This window comes from Loxodonta africana, chromosome 23 (assembly GCF_030014295.1).
Source record: "Loxodonta africana isolate mLoxAfr1 chromosome 23, mLoxAfr1.hap2, whole genome shotgun sequence".
NCBI classification, from domain to species: domain Eukaryota; kingdom Metazoa; phylum Chordata; class Mammalia; order Proboscidea; family Elephantidae; genus Loxodonta; species Loxodonta africana.
Genome location: NC_087364.1, coordinates 19405258 through 19423796, shown reverse-complemented (window position 1 = coordinate 19423796; position 18539 = coordinate 19405258). Strand labels below are relative to the sequence as shown.

The 18539-nt window shown below is 43.1% G+C and overlaps 1 protein-coding gene and 1 long non-coding RNA gene across 5 annotated transcripts in view; one reads left to right on the top strand and one right to left on the bottom strand.

The window, feature by feature from the left end:
• Positions 1 to 1273: 1273 nt before the first annotated feature.
• On the bottom strand, positions 1274 to 12753 carry LOC135228562 (uncharacterized). Its single transcript, XR_010319106.1, has 2 exons — positions 11873 to 12753; positions 1274 to 3056 (listed from the first exon to the last, which is right to left on the bottom strand). It is a non-coding gene; the product is annotated as an uncharacterized LOC135228562 (long non-coding RNA).
• Positions 12754 to 13156: 403 nt separating this feature from the next.
• The window catches only part of PAN3 (poly(A) specific ribonuclease subunit PAN3), a 173093-nt gene continuing 167710 nt past the window's right edge, over positions 13157 to 18539 (top strand). For 2 of the 4 annotated variants that reach the window (XR_010319105.1, XM_064275299.1), the window contains exon 1: positions 13164 to 13727. Coding sequence is in view for 3 of the 4 variants with exons in the window: in XM_064275299.1 (XP_064131369.1) it covers positions 13298 to 13727 (430 nt within the window). In the remaining variant the exon portion in view is untranslated. Of the gene's footprint in view, positions 13728 to 18539 lie in introns of all 4 variants that reach the window. The other 2 variants (XM_064275301.1, XM_064275300.1) reach the window with 2 other exon arrangements.

Here is an 18539-nt window from a genome sequence, read left to right as displayed (position 1 = left end):
CTAAGTTTACAGACTCAGGAAATACAAATTTTAGTCACGTAGGCACGTATGATTCCATAACAGGAGATAAAATACAATGCATATTTATCAAACTTGCTATATGCATACACCTAACTTTAATCATCACAAACTGCACAACAGAATGCTCATTTTCGTCCCTAAAGAGACTCAAAACCCTCAGCATACAAGTGATTCAAGAAAGACTTGATTCATTGTTCTCATTATGTTTGGAGGAAATATTGTTCAGCAGCTCAATTGTGATGACATCACTGAAGAATTTGTAAGAGCAAAGAATAGAAAATGTTATTTTTTTAATTTTACTTTAGATGAAGGTTTACAGAGCAAATTAGTTTCTCATTAAACAATTAATACACATACTGTTTTGTGACATTGGTTGCCAACCCCCTGACATGTCAACACCCTCCCCTTCTCGACCTTGGGTTCCCCATTATCGGCTTTCCTGTTCCCCTCCTCCCTTCTCATCCTTGCCCCTGGGCTGGTGTGCCCATTTAGTCTCCTTTTGTTTTGTGGGCCTGTCTAATCTATGGGTGAACCTCAGGAGTAACCTCAGTACTGAGTTAAAAGGGTGTCCAAGGGCCATGCTCTTGGGGTTTCTCCAGTCTGTCAGACCAGTAAGTCTGTTTTTTTTTTTTTTTTTGTGTGTGAGTTAAAATTTTATTCTACATTTTCCTCCAGCTCTTTCTGGGACCCTCTATTGTGACCCCTGTCACAGCAGTCTGTGGTGGTAGCCAGGCACCATCTAGTTGTGCTGGACTCAGTCTGGTGGAGGCCGTGGTATTTGAGGCCCATTAGTCCTTTGGACTAACCTTTCCCTTGTCTTTGGTTTTCTGCCGTCTCCCTTGCTCCAGACGGGGTGAGACCAGTATTTTAGATGGCCAAATTTTATAATCTAGCTCATCTCATTCCAGTAGAATGGCATACACCACTTTTGTGTTCAATTGCTTTTACAGCTGCTTTTAAAAAGTTACAACGTGGATAGCTAAGATACACACACACATATAGTTTCAGATGTATATATATAACTCACATATCCCACTCCAATGCGTGCCAGAGGAGGGCATCACAGGTTATCAGTGTTTAGGGCCCTCACGTGCCTTAGTCTGGCCCCCCTCTGAATGTAGCAATGTATCCTATAGGTTTTAAAACGCAGTATGCATTCCTTTCTATCAACTTTTAGATATTTATAATTTCAGTTGTATTTTCTCTTTGGTCCTGGAATTACTGTAAAATCATTAATTTTCCAAAAGTAGACTTTATGGTCTTCTTTTTTTTTTAGCACTGATTTCTAGGTATACTAGATTATAATCAGAAAAGTAGCCTATAAAATTTCTGTCTCCAACATTTGTGGTAGCTTTAATTACTGAGAGGTGTTTGATTGCTTTTTGTAAATCTTTCAGGGTCGTGTGAAAACAATGCACACTTCTATAATGGGGTACAAAGTTCTATATTTGGCTAAAAATCAAGCCAGTTGATTGTATTAACATATTATCTATCCTTGCTTTGTCTACTTATCTGTTAAAATTCTGAAAGAGGTTTATTAAACTCATTATAATTGTGTGTGAATGCTTCTAACCAAACTCTTGAATTGCTAGGTATTTTTGCACTTGGTTACATTATCCAGTGCATAGTTTATTAAGGTTGTTATTTTGTAAAGTGTACCTCTCATCATTACATAATATCCCTTTTCTTCACATGTAATGCTTTGGCCTTAATTTTCCTATACCTTATATTAATGTTGCTACTCTTGGTTTCTTTTTGTTTGCATTTAGGCAAACATTAAGAAAATACTAAATAAACTGTAGTACTTAGATCCTTACCCTATACTAGGTAATGCGAGAGTTGTAGACTGTGCAAAAGACAAAGTTTCTTGCTTCCAGGAGCTTCATTTTAATTTTACTAATGCCATCTTATCAAGATTCTTGTTTTAATACATTTCCAGTAAGACTCCTGATTTGAGGCTTTCATCAAAGACACAAACTAGAAAATCTGAACAGAAACAAGTATCTAATCTTTGAAATAGCAAAAATCAATAATTAATATAGAACTGATATGAGATTTATAATTACAATAATGCAGCATATTATACATAATAGAAGTATTAAGGTTATTTTCTGGAGTAAGCATTGTTGTTAGGTGCTGCTAATTCGGTTCTGACTTATAGTGACCCTACGTAGGATAGAATGAAACACTGTCCCATCCTGCGCCATCCTCAAAATCATTGTTATGCTTGAGCCCACTGTTGTAGCCACTGTGTCAGTCCATCTCATTGAGGGTCTTCCTCTTTTTTGCTCACCCTCTACCAAGCATGATGTCCTTCTCCAGGGACTGATCCCTCCTGATAACGTGTCCAAAGTATGTGAGGCATAGTCTGGCCATCCTCGCTTCTAATGAGCATTCTGGCTGTACTTCTTCCAAGACAGACTTGTTGGTTCTTTTGGCAGTCCATGGTATGGTCAATATTCTTCACCAACACTATAATTCAAGGGCATCAATTCTTCTTCAGTTTTCCTTATTCATTGCCCAGCTTTCACATGCATGTAAGGCAATTGAAAACACCATGGCTTGGGTCAGGCGCACCTTAGTCCACAAAGTGACATCTTTGCTTTTCAACACTTTAAAGAGGTCTTTTGCAGCCGATTTACCCAACGCAATGAGTCTTTTTATTTCTTGGCAGCTGCTTCCCTCGGTGTTGACTGTGGATCCAAGTAAAATGAAATCCTCGACAACCTCAATCTTTTCTCCATTTACCATGATGTTGCTTACAGGTTCAGTTGTGAGGATTTTTGTTTTCTTTATGTTGAGGTGTAATCCATACTGAAGGCTGTGGTCTTTGATCTTCATCAGTGAAGTCTTCTTCACTTTCAGCAAGCAAGGTTGTGTCATCTGTGTAAGGCAGGTTGTTAATGAGTCTTCCTCCAATCCTGATGCCACATTCTTCTCGGAGTAAGTAGGGATGCTTAACCAGAAGCAGTGATGGCAGTGTGCATTACTAGGTTAAAAGTCCTTCTTTAGGGCTGATGGTAGCTGTATGGGTGCTAACAATGGTACATTTGATTGTCAGGATTATTCCCAAAATATAAGTAATATTACTTGTGCCCTAATAAAAAATATTTTTCATATCCTATCAAAAATTTTATATGCCTTTAATGTTATCTCACAGGAATATAGTAAGAAGGGAGTCTTTAAGTCCTTTGAAAACTTGAAAAGGAAGGTAACAAATTGCTTTTTAATATCATAAAGATTCCAAAATCTATACAACATATATAAGTATGATGATAGTGATAAAAAACTCTCTCTTCTACTGGAGGGTAACAGACACACACAAAAAACTTTCAATATCGCAGTAATATATCACAAATGCCAGAAATAGGAGGGTTTTTACTTCTTTTTTTTCTAGTGCACCAAAAATTAATCAAAACAGGATTAACGCTGGGAAGCTGCTACTAACTCTTGTGTAGAATTATAAAGCACAGCTTAGATCTTAAGGTGATGTATAGCTTTATGAATAGATAAGATATATAAATGCAGCACACTTCATTTCTGGGACACAAAAGTATCCAGCTCTAACATCCATAGATAGTTTCCACTCTAAAATGCTGTGGAGGCATTCCGACTCATAGCGACCCTATCTGACATAGCAGAACTGCCCCATAGGGTTTCCAAGGCTGTGATCTTTATGGGAACAGATGGCCAAGTCTTTCTTCTGTGGAGTGGCTGGCGGGTTCTAACTGCTGACCTTTTGGTCTGCAGCTGAGCGCTTAACTACTGTACCACCAGGGCTCCTTAGTTTCTACTCTAAATTGTTTTAAAGAAAATTTTGAAAATTCAATACTGCTATTACAACACAATCACTCACCACTCAGAACTTTCGAAGTTGCCCTCCAATTGTTGATACTTGATACAAATGAACACTAACATTCGCCTTTAGCTGTGTAACATCTGTTGCTGGGAAACGTTGCTGGAGGCCACCCAGACAAAATAATCGTTCCATTACATCCCAACGCAAGTATAATTTGTGGATTATTTGTAGTTCTGGGTACTGTAATGGATTGAATTATGGCCCCCCCAAATATAAGTCCACTTGGTTAGGCCATGTGTAGTTGTCCTCCATTTTGTGATTGTAATTTTATGTTGAGAGGATTAGAGTGGGATTGTAACCCTGCCCTTACTCAGGTCTCCACCCTGATCCAAGGTAAAGGGAGTTTCCCTGGGGTGTGGCCTGTACCACCTTTTATCTCTGAAGAGATAAAGGGAAGCAAGCAGAGAGTTGGGGACCGCATACCACCAAGAAAGCAGCACCAAGAGCAGAGCTCCTTGACCACGGAAACATTGAGGACAAGGACCTTCCTCCAGAGCCAACAGAGAGAGAAAGCCTTTCCCTGGAGCCAAAGCCCTGAATTTGGACTCGTAACCTATTAGGCTGTGAGAAGATAAATTTCTCTTTGTTAAGGCCATCCACTTGCGGTATTTCTGTTAGGGCAGCACTAGATAACCAAGACAGATACAATCTTCATTAGCATGAAAATGACTTAGAGTTGACTGTGGATTTAGTCTTAGTAAAATGACCTCAAGAATGCACTCTTCTTAAAAAGACAGCCCTACTCTAGTAGTTGCTTACAAAATGTGCTTTTAGGAGATACGAAATGTGCGATAATAAGATCCTCCAATAATTTTTTAAAAAAGCAAATACAGTAGACTACAATCGAATGAATATTTTTCTTGTATAAATTATTATAGTTACCAGGGAAGGTTATACACTTACATTCTAAAATGTTATTGTTTTCATGAATGTATTTTCAGCATCAGTTTTTGAATCATACAAGAATATTGGTTTTAAGTTGACTTTATTATTTTTAATTGTGAATGACAGAGCCCTGCTTAGTAATTCTAATTATTTACATGATTTTGGGTTATTTCCAAAAATCAAATCTTCCCTTAAATGATTTATTACCATGATATTTTAAAAATGTGATAAAATTGCTGAAATCTCAAAATTACATTTTAATTTAGAATAAATCTAGTTTTTAACCAAGGTGATTTAGAAATAAAATTAAAGAGAAAAAAATTACATAATCAGATTAAGGGAAAAAAAAAAAAACACTCATTAGTTTGCCATACTTCATAGTCCTTCATTTGTGAATACTGCTAGCGTAAACACAAATAATCTTGGATGTTTCCCTCCCTCCCTATTAGTATGCTATTAAAAAAAAAAAAATTAGTATGCTATTACGGGTTTCAAAATCCCAGATTTGCTGAGGTATATCTCAACTGACAATCTACGAGAATGACATAGGAGTTTGATAGATTATCACAGAGGATGCGGAGGGAGTATATTTAATCTCACAGCATGTGGAAGGCACCAGTAAGAGAATCCAGAATTAGAGGTCACAAACCCGAGAAAGAACATGGCACATGGAGTTTTAGCCCAAGCTGACTTATTTTGGGGCAAGCCATGAGACACTATGGAATTGATGCATTGCTACAGTAATTACCATCACCATCATCACATAAGAAAAGGAATGAGGAGAGAGTACGCTTAATGAGGTAACAACTTAAGTTGCCAGAGGTAAACTCCATTGCAGAACCTCTACTCTATACAGAAAGGCATTTGTAAACATTTTGTTCACTTAGTGGTTGACAGATTATTCTCTCCAAGTTCTCATTATATTATCTAAGCCTCAAGACTATCTCATTCACGAGGCAGGTATTGTTATTTCCATTTAAAAACTGAAGAAACAAACTAAAAGATGTTAAGACACCTGCTGAAAACCACACAACTATAATGCAGTAGAAAACCGGGTTTCAAACCAGTTAATTCCAAATCCAGTGCACTTTTTCCTCATTAACAATACACTTCTTGTTCATAGCACAAGTTAAAGCTTGGAGGATAATCTATGCATCGCATTGAATTATAGTAAATTAATCACTTGAACTTTATTTCACAGACATTTATTAAAGTCCCATGATACAAGCGGAAACCCTGGTGCCGTGGTGGTTAAGTGCTACAGCTGTTAACCAAGAGGTTGGCAGTTCAAATCCACCAGGTGCTCCTTGGAAACTCTATGAGGCAGTTCTACTCTGTCTGATACGGTCGCTAGGAGTTGAAATCCACTCAACGGCAGTGGGTTTGGTTTGGTTTTTTTATGATGCAAGCAGAGGAAAGAATGGTAGAGGCAGAGGAAACACTATCAAGGGACTAAAAAAACAGGAGGAAAACCAAGAGAAAAGGGTGACTGGAAGCCAAACAAGAGTGCTGTGAAAATGGTTAATACTGTTAAATACTTCAGAGGAAATATAAAATGGCTAAAGAATATGTAACCAATTTAACAACTAGGTCAACGGTGGCTTCAGCAAAAATATATTTTAACATATCAAGGACTAACATCAGGCTCCACTGGGTGGTGCAAATGGCTAAGTGCTTGACTACTAGCCAAAAGGTTGGCGGTTCATACCCACCAAGAGGCAACTTGGAAGACAGGCCTGGGGATCTGCTTCTGAAAGGTCACGCTCTTAAAAACCCTAGGGACCAGTTCTACTCTGTACACACAGAGTTGCCATGAGTGGGAATCGACTTGATGGCAACTTACCACCACCACCACCAGGTATGTATGAGAGATGAAGAGATTGACTATGAATGGACGATTTAAAAAAAATCGTCTGTGAAGAGAAGTTAAGGCAAAACAAAGAAACCAACGGTAAGTGAAGGCTTTTAAAAAAAATTGTGCTTTGAGAGTTTACAAATTCAGTCTCTCACAAAATCTTATACACACCTCGCTACGTAACCCAACCTTTCTCCCCCTAATGTGACAGCGCACGCCTCCTCTCCACCCTGTACTGCCTGTGTCCATTCAACCAGCTCCTGCTCCCCTCTGCCTTCTCATCTTGCCTCCAGACAGGAGTTGCCCACATGGTCTCATGTGTCTACTTGAGCCAAGAAGCTCACCCCTAATCTGTATCATTTCGTCTTATAGTCCAGTCCAATCCCTGTTTGAAGAGTTGGCTTTGGGAATGGTTCCAGTCTTGCGCTAACAGAGGGTCTGGTGGCCATGACCTCTGGGGTCCCTCCAAACTCAGTCAGAGCATTAAGTCTGTTTTTTTTTTTTTTTTTTTAAAGAATTTGAGGTCTGCATCCCTCAGCTCTCCTGCTCCATCAGGGATTCTCTGTTGTGTTCCCTGTCAGGGCAGTGACTGGTGGTAGCCGGGCACCATCTAGTTCTTCCGGTCTCAGGCTGATATAGTCTCTTGGGCTTACATTTACCTCACGTCTTTGGTGTCCATCATTCTCCTTTACTCCAGCTGGGTTGAGACCAATTGATGCTTCTTAGATGGCCCCTTGCTAGCATTTAAGACCCCAGACGCGAAGGCTTTTTGAAAAATAAAATTTTAATTACACAAGCAGCCATACGTCCTTCTCGTAAAATCTGAAACATTACAGATAAAACTAAAGTTTCCTTTAATCACTACTCGCAATCCCCATCCTCTTAGCCAGTTATGTTTATCCTCCCAGTCCTTTCTCTATGCATTTTTACGTATACTTTTAGTAAACGTATTTTTTCACATGAAAGGTGCCATACTCCACATACTTATCTGCATCTTGCTGTTCTCGTTCAACAACAGATCTGAGTATGATGGGGCATACAGGCTTACTTTTCTATTGAACATTTAGGTTGTTTCCAATTTTACTACTATCAGAAATGCCTCAAATAAACACTGTTAATGCAAGCCTCCTTAAGCGTAAAAGTAGGTGTTTTTATAGGGTGGATACCAAGAATGGCATTGCCTGGTCATAGGTAATGCATAACGTCTTAGGCTGGGGTCTATAAAGATTTATTTCAAGGAGATGGCTCGCACAGTTGTGGAGGCTGGCAAGCCCCAAATTCGTGGGTCAGTTGTCAGGATGGAGACTTCTCCTGACTCACGTGGTTGCAAATCGGCAGGTCAGATATCAGACTGCTGGCTCACAGGGCTGTGGAAGCTAATTTCAACATCTGTAAGTCAGGTGGAAGGGTGCTGGCTTACATCCCAAGAGCCAGAGGTCAGAGGATGACGAGCAGGGTGCAGGATCAAGAGAGTACAAAATTTGACAGAACGTCCATATATATTGGATATAGGCCACACCCCCAGGGAAATTCCCTTTTTGACTGATTGGCTGATTCCATCAGATCACAAAGCAGAGGATTATAGTATCTGCCAAACCACTGAGAACCACAGCCTAGCCAAGTTGACACAAACTTAATCATCACAGATATTTAAAAATTTTACAGATATTGTCAAATTGCCCTACAAAGTGGCTGTATCAGTCTACTACTGGCAGCGTATCAGTTATCTGTGAGTTTTTTAAAAATATTTTTGTTTCTCAATAGAAAGGTACAGATGCTTTACTAATTATTTAAATGTGAGACTTCACGTATTTATACACTAAAAGTCAGAAGATACTGGGTAGAAAATAATGAGATTCCTGAGGAAATGATGCAGGCTGAAGTTCAGAGCATGAATGAAATGATTACTCTTAGATAGAATACAGGGTTCCAGCTCCAATGAGGTTAGGACAGCGTTTTCTTTTTATGTATGAAGTGGAAGGCAAGGTAGAAGGTTGGAATGAAGAATGTGGAGAAATTTTAAAATATGTTACACAGGAAAATGAGAAGGGAGGTGACTAGGACTGTTTCTCAAAGTGTGTTCCGTGGATCACTGACAGAGGAAAAAGTATCCCATGGTTTTAAACAATTCTGGTAAATACTACATATTATATCCTGCTTTTATGACATTAGAATATACGTTGGTGTTGCTAGGTTCTGCTCAGTCAGCTCCAACTCATTTGTGCTTGTATGTACAACAGAATGAAATACTGCCTGGTCCTGTGCCATCCTCACAGAAACCCTGGTGATGTAGTGGTTAAGTGCTACGGCTGCTAACCAAAATTTCAGTGGTTCAAATCTACCATGTGCTCCTTGGAAACTCTATGGGGCGGTTCTACTCTGTCCTATAGGGTCGGTATGAGTCGGGATCGACTTGACGGCAGTGGGTTCAGTTTTTTTTGGTGCCATCCTCATAATGGTTGCTATGTTTGAGTCCATCGCTGCCGCTGCTGTGCCAATCCATCTCATTCAGAGTCTTCTTCATCGCTGACCCTCTACGTACTAACATATTAAAGGCTCTGAAAGAGCTGCAGTAAATATTCAGTGTTTTCCAAACTTCCTTAACAATTGTTGTGTCCTTGAGTCAATTCCAATGCATAGCAACCCTATGTGACAGAGTGTAACTGCCCCATAGGGTTTCCTAGACTGTCAGTTTTATGGGTTGTTATGTGCCTTGAGTTGGAATTCAACTTGAAAGCACACAACACCAGTCTTTATGGGAGCAAATCGCCAGGTCTTTGCCATGTGGAGTTGCTGGTGGGTTTGAACCAGCAACCTTTCAGCTGAGGGCTTAACCATTGTACCACCAGGGCTCCTTTCCTTAATAATAAAAACCAAACATACTGTTACCATCGAGTTGATTCTGATCCATAGCAACCCTAGAGGACAGAGTAGAGGCGCCTTATAGAGCTTCCAAGGAGCAGCTGGTGGATTTGAACTGCTGACGTTTTGGTAAGCAGGTGTATTATTTAATCACCACACCACCAGGGCTCCTTCCTTAACAACAGAATCCTTGTATATATAATATCAATTCATATACTATTGAGCCAGCCTTCCATGGAATATACAGGACTTTGAAAAAGACTAGTGAAAACCGGAGAAATGCCAAGCCATGAGTGTTCATCTTGTCTTTACAAAATTCATTTATTTGAAAAAGAAAACAAGCCCCCAAAATACAAACAACAATTTAACAAACACCCATGTACCTATTCCTCAGCATTAAAAGGTTAAGATTGGATAACTATTTTTAGTGCTTATTTTTCTATTATGGAAGTAATATATGTTCATGAAACCATTGTGGCACATAGAGAAAAAGTTACTCTTCCATTTTACCACCTTAGGAAAGCCAATATAAATGCTTTGGGCAATTACTTTAGTCTTTATTTCCATTAGGTTTTTACTGTTTATATCATTACAGTAATACAGCATATACAATTTTGTAGCATGTTTAAACATTTACACTGTATCATAAACACTGTTAGAAGCTTTCATGACTCTTACTTTCAATTGCTGCGTAGTATTTCAGGTGGATAGTCCTGTATTCCCTTAAGCCTAGTTTTCAGAATGGTTCTCGGGGTGGGAAAATGGTTAAACACCTAACTACTAGCCTGAAGACTGGGGATTTGAATCCACCCAGGGCGCCTCAGAAAACAAGCCTGGTGATCTGCTTCTGAAACGTCAGTCTTGAAAACCCTATGGACTGGTTCTGCTCCGCACACTGAGGGTCACCAAGAGTCAGAATCGATTCTACAGTAACTAACAAGTTTTTAGAATTTAGGTTGTTTGCAACTTTTTCTTCTTTAGTTCTCATACGTAATGTTAGGGAGCTGGTAGTGCAAACAGTTAAATGCCTGGTGAAGACCTGAAAGGTTGGCGGTTCAAACCCACCTAGTGGCTCTGCAGAGGGACCTGGTGATCTGCTTCTGTAAAGACCACAGCCTAGCAATCATACAGGGTAGTTCTACTCTGTCACATGGGGTCGCCATGAGTTGGAATGACTCAACGGCACCCGACAACAATATGTAATACTGCAATAAGCACAGAAAAACTTCTTATTTACAATTATCTTCTTAGGATTGGCTTGCTAAGTAAAATAGTAACAGTTCAAAGGGAATGAACATTTTAAGGATTGAAGATAAAACAGTGCCTACTTGCTTTTTGGTGATGTGGGGGGTTTTTATCATTAGTGATGTACCTATTAAAGTACCTGTTTCCACAATGATGTTTAATACAGGCTAACATCTCTTCATATGAAACTTAATTTTGTTAGCATTGGTCTATTTATCAGAGCCCCGGTGGCACAGTGGTTAAGAGCTCAGCTGTTAATCAAAAGGTCAGTCGTTCAAATCCACCAGCTGCTCCTTGGAAACCCTATGGGGCAGTTGTTCTGTCTTATAGGGTCGCCATCAGCTGGAATCGATTCAATGCCAACAGGTTTCACTGTCAGGTTTTGGTGGCCCATTTATCTAGCTGATGGAAATTTAAAAATCCTAGACTGTCATTTATTACATTACCTATCTGGTAACGCAACATACTGCAAGTCATCTAAGTATGCCATGCGTTTCCTCATCTAAGGCATGTAATTTTTACATAAAAAAGAAACTTAAAATCCAAAGGAGGAAAATAAACACCATGTTGACAAGTGTCAATTTGCCAATATTCTTTGGATAATGTTCACGGAGCTTCGGTGCCCCAGCTTTATCAACATTTGGATTATGCCTAATGAAAGAATACCGAAGCCATCTAACTGCAGCATCTTACCCTGCTTTTCTCCACCATGTTCACAAGGGTATAAAAGAAACTCTGTCAAATGTGGTATTGAGAGATGACTGCTTTCTCTTTCACATCTTCTTCATGATCCCCAGTAACTCTTCAGGACAAAGGCTGTGTCTTACCCATTTTTGTATGTCAGAGGCTAGGACAGAACTTGTTTAGCTCATAGTAGGTTCTCAATGAATGTTTGTTTTAAAGATATACTTAATCGGACATGAATTTAATGAACCACTGCTGTCTCGTTGTAAACACCACCTTCATTTCCAAGCCATCAAGATACACGTTTGTTTAGAGATGGCAACATGTGTAATGGAAACAATAGGCATCTAATAAATGTCTGTTGAGTAAATACTTATGTAAAACTGCTTTTAAACAGACAAACAGAATACAAATGTCATTCAAGTGAATTTAGAATAGCTGAGGAACGCCACCAGGCTTACCAGTTTGTGGTCTACTGGAATCCACCTTTCTGCCTTTTTGCAGTGTGGTAATTTGCTTTTATATCCGTTCTTCCGTGACCTCTTCTGTTTGCTACAATTCCTTAAATGCTGTCAACAAACATCCCCCTTCACAACTGCAATACTGCCTTTGTGAGAAAATCTTTTACAAAGAAAAACTCAAATGTTAAAATCATATTTTCCTTCATAGCAATCCTTTGAAATCTCTGAACCCTTTTTTTTTTTTGGATATAGTAGAGCAAAACCTCAGGATGGCTGAGGAAAAAACTTATTTTTTAAAAAGGAATTTCAAATCAAGACTAGGCTTATAAGAGAAAATCAACTTAGTGCATTTATAAATGAAATCTTCTGGTACTGCCTAGGCAGTGCTGTCTCCAGGTGGCACCTCATTTTTCCAAATGTACCGAGGGCCTTTGGTGGTACAGGAAGAGAGGAAACAGGTGCTGGACTGAGCAGGGGGTTTGTCTACAGCAACCTTTCTTGGCTCCATTCTTTGGCAAGGGGCCCGGAAGTTCGGGTAACCAGTCCGGTAGCTCTCATCACCTTCGCGGGAAAGGGAGAGGAGGAAGGGATGAAAAAAGAAAGACGACGACGAATCGGACAGGCAAACAAGATGAGATTATTCTTCAACTAGAGCCAGGGCACGGGCCCGGTTCCCAGGTGCAGCCCCTGAAAATGACATTCTACTTTCTGTGAATTTTGTTTTTCCAATTAAAAAGACGACATCTGGCTTTACAAAAGAACGAAAAAAAAAAAAAAGAAGGTATTTGATCTGGTGAGCGCTTCGCCGCCCCGACCAAAGTCAGGAAACGCCAGCGAGAAGCGCCCGTCCACCCGCCTGCGGCCCGCGGAGGCCCGCGGAGGCCCCCGAGGGCCCCCAGCCCGGCCCGGCTTCCTCTCGCGCGCCCGCTACCCACAAGCCCCCGCGCCTGAGCGCGCAGGCGCAGCCGCGACGGCCGGCTCAGGAAGAGGAAAATGGAATAAACAACTCCGAGGAACCAGAGCGCGAGCGAGCAAGTGGAGGCAGAATTTAAAAATAAACCGCCCCTCCGCCCTCCCCACCCCTTGGCCGCCGCCGCTCTCTCTTTCCCTCCCCGCGCCCTCGGAGTCCCCGCCTGGGCCCGCGCGCCCACCCCAGCGTCCCGCGCGGCCCCTTTAAGAAAAGAGAACGAGAGAGTGAGTGAGAGAATCCCAACTCTCCCCCTCCCCTCCCTCCTGCCCCCTCCTCCCTCCCCTCTCCCCTCCCCCTCTCCCCGGGCGGCTCCGGCTCCCGCAGCGGGACGGACCCACCCGCCCAGGCTTTTATCCGGCACCGGCGGCGTCTTCCTGCCCTCCCCCGTCTATGGTGGCGGCGGCGGCGGCGGGGGCTCCTCCGGCGGCAGCGGAAGACGGGGCTGCGGCGTTGCCATGAACAGTGGCGGCGGCCTCCCGCCCCCCTCGGCCGCCGCCTCTCCTTCCTCCTCCTCGCTGGCGGCGGCAGTGGCGGTGGTGGCCCCGCCGGGGGTCGGGGGCGTCCCCGGCGGGGCGACGGCGGGAGTGAAGCTGAAGTACTGCCGCTACTACGCTAAGGATAAGACTTGCTTCTACGGGGAGGAGTGTCAGTTCCTGCATGAGGACCCAGCCGCCGGGGCTGCCCCGGGCCTCGGCCTCCATAGCAACAGCGTCCCCCTGGCGCTGGCGGGCGCGCCCGGGGCCGCCTTTCCGCCCGGAGCGGTCCCGGGCGGGGGAGCCGGGCCGCCCCCGCCGCCGGGGCCCAAGAAGCCGGACCTGGGGGCGCCCGGAGCCGCAGGCGGCGGAGGCGGCAGCGGCGGGGGACTCGATGGAGCGCGGCTGGCAAGTGAGTGTGCCGGGCGGGAGGGTCGCCGCGGCCTCGGGGCGCCCCGGAGGGAAGGCCTGGGGCCGGCCCGCGGCTCCCGGTTCTCCTCCCTCGGCCGTCAGGGAGGCCTAGGCCTGGCCGAGCTCTCCTTCTTCCTGCTTCCTCTCCCCACGGCCTGCGGCGAGCCGGGGAGCGAGGGAACGCTGGGTCCCTGGGAGCGTGGGTGGGTGGACTGGGGTGATGGGAGTGGGGGCGGGGAGGCAGGGGGATGGGCTGCGGCGTTCCGCGAGTGAGAAAGGGGGTGCCGTTTCCGGGGGGTGTGGAAAGGGGCCGGGTTTGCGGGCACATGGGTTTTGCGTGCCGGTGTGGACCGGTGTGTGCCGGGCGTTGAGCTTCCCGGGTGGGCCTGTGGGTGGGTCGGGGGCGGGAGAGGAGGCGGCCTTAAGGCTTCCTGGAGCAGGTCGAGAGAAGGGAGAAAGTTGGAGGACGGCTTGGCGGAGAAGGGTTTTCCCGGCAGGAAATGCTTTCTAAGGATTAGGAGCAAAGGCACCGACGCTTTTAGGGTGTCCTGGGGTTTAGTCGAGAGTTTAGAATGTTAATTTCACAAGACTTGCACTTCAACATAGTTTTCCTGGAAGCTGGAATGTGTTTGCCGAGTGTCAGTAGGGATCCGGTCTGCTACAACTTTGTAGCAAGCAAACTTAGCACGGTGCCTTGAGAGCGTGTTAGGTGCGCGCACCTTGTGAACTACTGAGCACTTTGTTGCTTCGGACGTCTTAGCGCACTTTATAGTTTGATTTTTTCATTTGCTATAATTTGTTGACTTGCAACTTTTTCGTTTTTACTGCATGGAGTTTACGATTACAAGTGCAAGTGTAATCTCTTTTACAGGAAGTTGCCCTTAAGGAAAGAGTAGAGCAGGTATCCGATCTTCCTTTTTTCTTAGTATTACTGAGTATTTCTAAACCGGCTGGGAAAGTCATGCTTTCTTGGGAAGTTTAAATACCTTCTAGGTCTTAAAATATCTGGGTAGGCAGTTTAACTCGGACATGAGAACATGTGTGTGAGTGTGTGTGTACGTGTGTTTTATTTTAAGTGAACTTGGCAGGAGTTTTTAGCACGTATTTGCTCTGTGAGGAGCCTTGGTGGCACAGTGGTTAAGAGCTAAGGCTGTGAACCAAAAGGTCCGCAGTTAGAAACCACCAGTCGGTACTTCGAAACTTTATGGGGCAACGGGTTTGGGTTTTAGTTTTCCCAGAAACTTGCTTTCTGAGCATGTATTTCTTTTAGTGTGATGGACTTGACCTTAACGCAGATATATTTGGTGAGGATTAATTTGTAGCTTCAGATGTATTGTGAAAAGTGTGTTCTGGTGAAATTTTGTCACTTTTGAGCAGCAGCCTTGCATTTTCAAGGTAAACTTTTGTTGGATCTGTGAGTTATGGCTCAAATTAAGAGTAATGCTAGATGAGCAAACCATAAAACTGAATAGTACTTTTATTCTCCACAGAAAGAAGCACTTTTTAAAACGCTGTTTGATTTAATATGTGATCTTTTAAGGATTTTTTAGTGAACACAGTAGGTGGTAGAGGTGGGACGTGAAAAGTTGCATCAGAAATAAACAGGTGAAGATGGGAGGTGAAAGAAGGCATTTTAGATGGAAGACTAAAATGGCTTAAAGGTGGCACCATTCCATGTCTCAAGAAAGGAAAATAATTGTCTGGGACATGGGTTCTTGAGAGGGTGGACAGTTAATACTAAAAAGGCATTTTAAAATCAATACCCAGTCACCTGGAAACCCTGGTGGCGTAGTGATTAAGGACTATGTCTGCTAACCAAGAGGGTGATGGTTGGAATCCACCAGATGCTCATTGGAAACTCTATGGGGCAGTTCTAGTCTGTTCCTGTAGGGTCGCTATAAGTCAAAATCGAATCCACCACAGTGGGTTTTTGGATCCAGTCATCTAACAGTTATTTGATTAAACAGCTGATATATGAATTTGGGTTCTGTGGGGTTTCCTGTAACTTGACTGGGTGGAGCCCAAGGCTCCTCTTTCTGAGGTAGGCTTCTTGGTATCTCCCAGTAGCACCTAGGCTGTGACTCCTCCTGGTTGAGAGAAAACTGCTGCCGATCACTGAGTGGCAAGTCAGGCTGCTCAGGAGTCAGCAAAGTCGATGGTGGTGATTTCCTGGCTGCTTTGAATTCTTTACATTTAACTCATGGTATTGCTGTTAGGAGAAATTTAAATTCCGTTAGTTCTGATTTGATCATGTAGCATCACTGAGGCAATTTTATTTTTTGCTCTTGTGGTTTCTCTTTGCTCCTCTTTAAGAACATATAGTATTTCTCTAGCTGAGAGCCACAAACTTACCAGCTCTGATAAGCTGGGTCTGCCTGCGGAAATAATTTGTTTGATCTCCATGGCATAAGCTTTTACTGAAGTACAACATACTTGGAGAATAGTGAACAAACCATAAGTTCTTGGAATTTCCACACGATGAACCACGCAACCAGCACTCAGATCAAGAAGTGGAGAGTAATCAGGGCCGAGTCCCAGTCACTGTTTCTGAAAGGTGACCACATATTCTAACACTACAGACTACTGTACTTTGTGAAATTCACAGAAATGGAGTTATGTGGTATGTATTCTTTTGTGGGCTTCTGTCACCGTTGTGTTTGGGACAACCGTTCGTGTCATATAGGAATAACCCCTTTAGTCTGATTCCTGTATGTTGTTTGGCATCGTGGTTTTATTAATTACTCTCGTGTGTGGCCTTTGTAGCTATGGTCTTGAGACTCCGAACCAGGTGATTGGGTGGGGCTGTGCAAATAAGATAATTGTGGCCCATCCAGGGGATTGGTCAGTTTTGTCATAAAAGAGAGTCAATTCCAGGCAGAGAGGAAAGCCCACCACCACCAAGAAAGGAGAGAGCAGCAGGAGAGACCCAGCAGCAGGAGATGGCTTGGTGGGGTCCCTGGCAGACAAAGAAAGAAAGCTGAGTGCCTTTGGGCAGAGGCTGAGGACCAGGGAGAGGTGTGCCTGTGAGCATAGCTGGGGAGAGCCTCTCCTGATGGAAGAACTGTATCCTGAGTGTTGTTGAGCCTGGATTGTAACTGTTACTTCCCTAATAAATTCCATACTCCTTTCAGTATGGTCTGTGAGTTCTGTGTGACCATTGCAATGAATTACACAACCCAGTAGAGAGTTCTCTAGGAGGGACAGTTAATGTCAGAATTAGTAAAGATGGCAGAGAGAAGAGCCTTGTCTGGCCTCCACCTCGTGGGAGTCAGCCTTGTTCTGGTGATCTTGGTTCTCCTTCCCCCATGTAGGGTTGGAGGAGGTCAGACGCTGCCCCCAAGCCGTTTTTACAGGCCTGTCAAGTTGATTCCAACTTAAAGCGACCCTCTGTACAACAGAACAAAACACTTCCCAATCTTGCGCCGGCCTCACGGTTGTTACTCTGATTGAGCCCATTGTTGCAGCCACTGTGTCAACAACCCATCTCATTGAGGGTCTTTCTCTTTTTCACTCACTCTCTACTTTACTAAGCATAATGTTCTTCTCCAGGGACTGGTCCTTCCTGATAACATGTCCAAAGTAAGTGAGACGGAGTCTCGCTTCTAAGGAGTACTCTGGTTCCAAGACAGATTTGTTCATTCTTCTGGCAGTCTGTGGTATGTTCAGTATTCTTCGCCAACACGGTAATTCAAAGGCATCAGTTCTACTTTGGTCTTCCTTATTCATTGTCCACCTTTTGCATGTATATCAGGTGATTGAAAATACCATGACTTTGGTCAGGTGTACCTTAGTCCACAAAGCAACATCTTAAAGAAGTCTTTTGTAGCAGATTTGCCCAATGCATTATGTTGTTTGACTTATTGACAGCTGCTTCCATGGGCGTTGATTGTGGATCCAAGTAAAATGAAATCCTCGACAACTTCAGTATTTTCTGTTTATCATGATGTTGCTTACTGGTGCAGTTGTGAGGATTTTTGTTTTCTTGATGTTGAGGTTTAATCCATGCTAAAGGCTGTAGTCTTTGATCTTCATCAGTAAGTGCTTCAAGTCCTCTTTCAGCAAGCAAGGTTGTGTCATCTGCATATTGCAGGTTGTTAGTCTTCCACCAACCCTGATGCTGTGTTCTTCTTCCTATAGTCCAGTTTCTCTGAGTATTTGTCAGCATACAGGTTAAATAACTATGGTGAAAGAATACAACCCTGACACTTACCTTTACTGATTTTAAACCACGCAGCATCCCCTTGTTCTGTTTGAACGACTGCCTCTTGATCTGGGTACAGGCTCCTCATGAACACAAATAAGTGTTCTGGAATTCCCATACTTTGTAATATTTTTTATAATTTGTTAGAGTTCACACAGTTGAATGTCTTTGCATAGTCAATAAAACACAGGTAATATCTTTCTGGTATTCTCTACTTTCAGCCAAGATCCATCTGACATCGGCAGTGATATCCCTTGTTCCACATCGTCTTCTGAATCCAGTTTGAATTTCTGGCCTTGTCCTGTTGATGTGCTCCAGCAACCACTTTCAAATGATCTTTTGCAAAATTTTACTTGTATGTGACAGAGCTTGAGAAAAAGGTAGAACAAAATTCCAACAACAACAACAAAAACCAGACTTACTGCTTTGACGGAGACTGGAGAAACCCCAAGAGTATGGCCCCGGGACAGCCTTTTAGTTGAGTAATGAAGTCACTTCCGAGGTTCACCCTTCAGTTAAAGATTAGACAGGCACGTAAAACGGAACGAGACTAAAGGGGCGCACCAGCTCAGGGGCAAGGACTAGAAGGCAGGAGGGACGGGAAAGCTGATA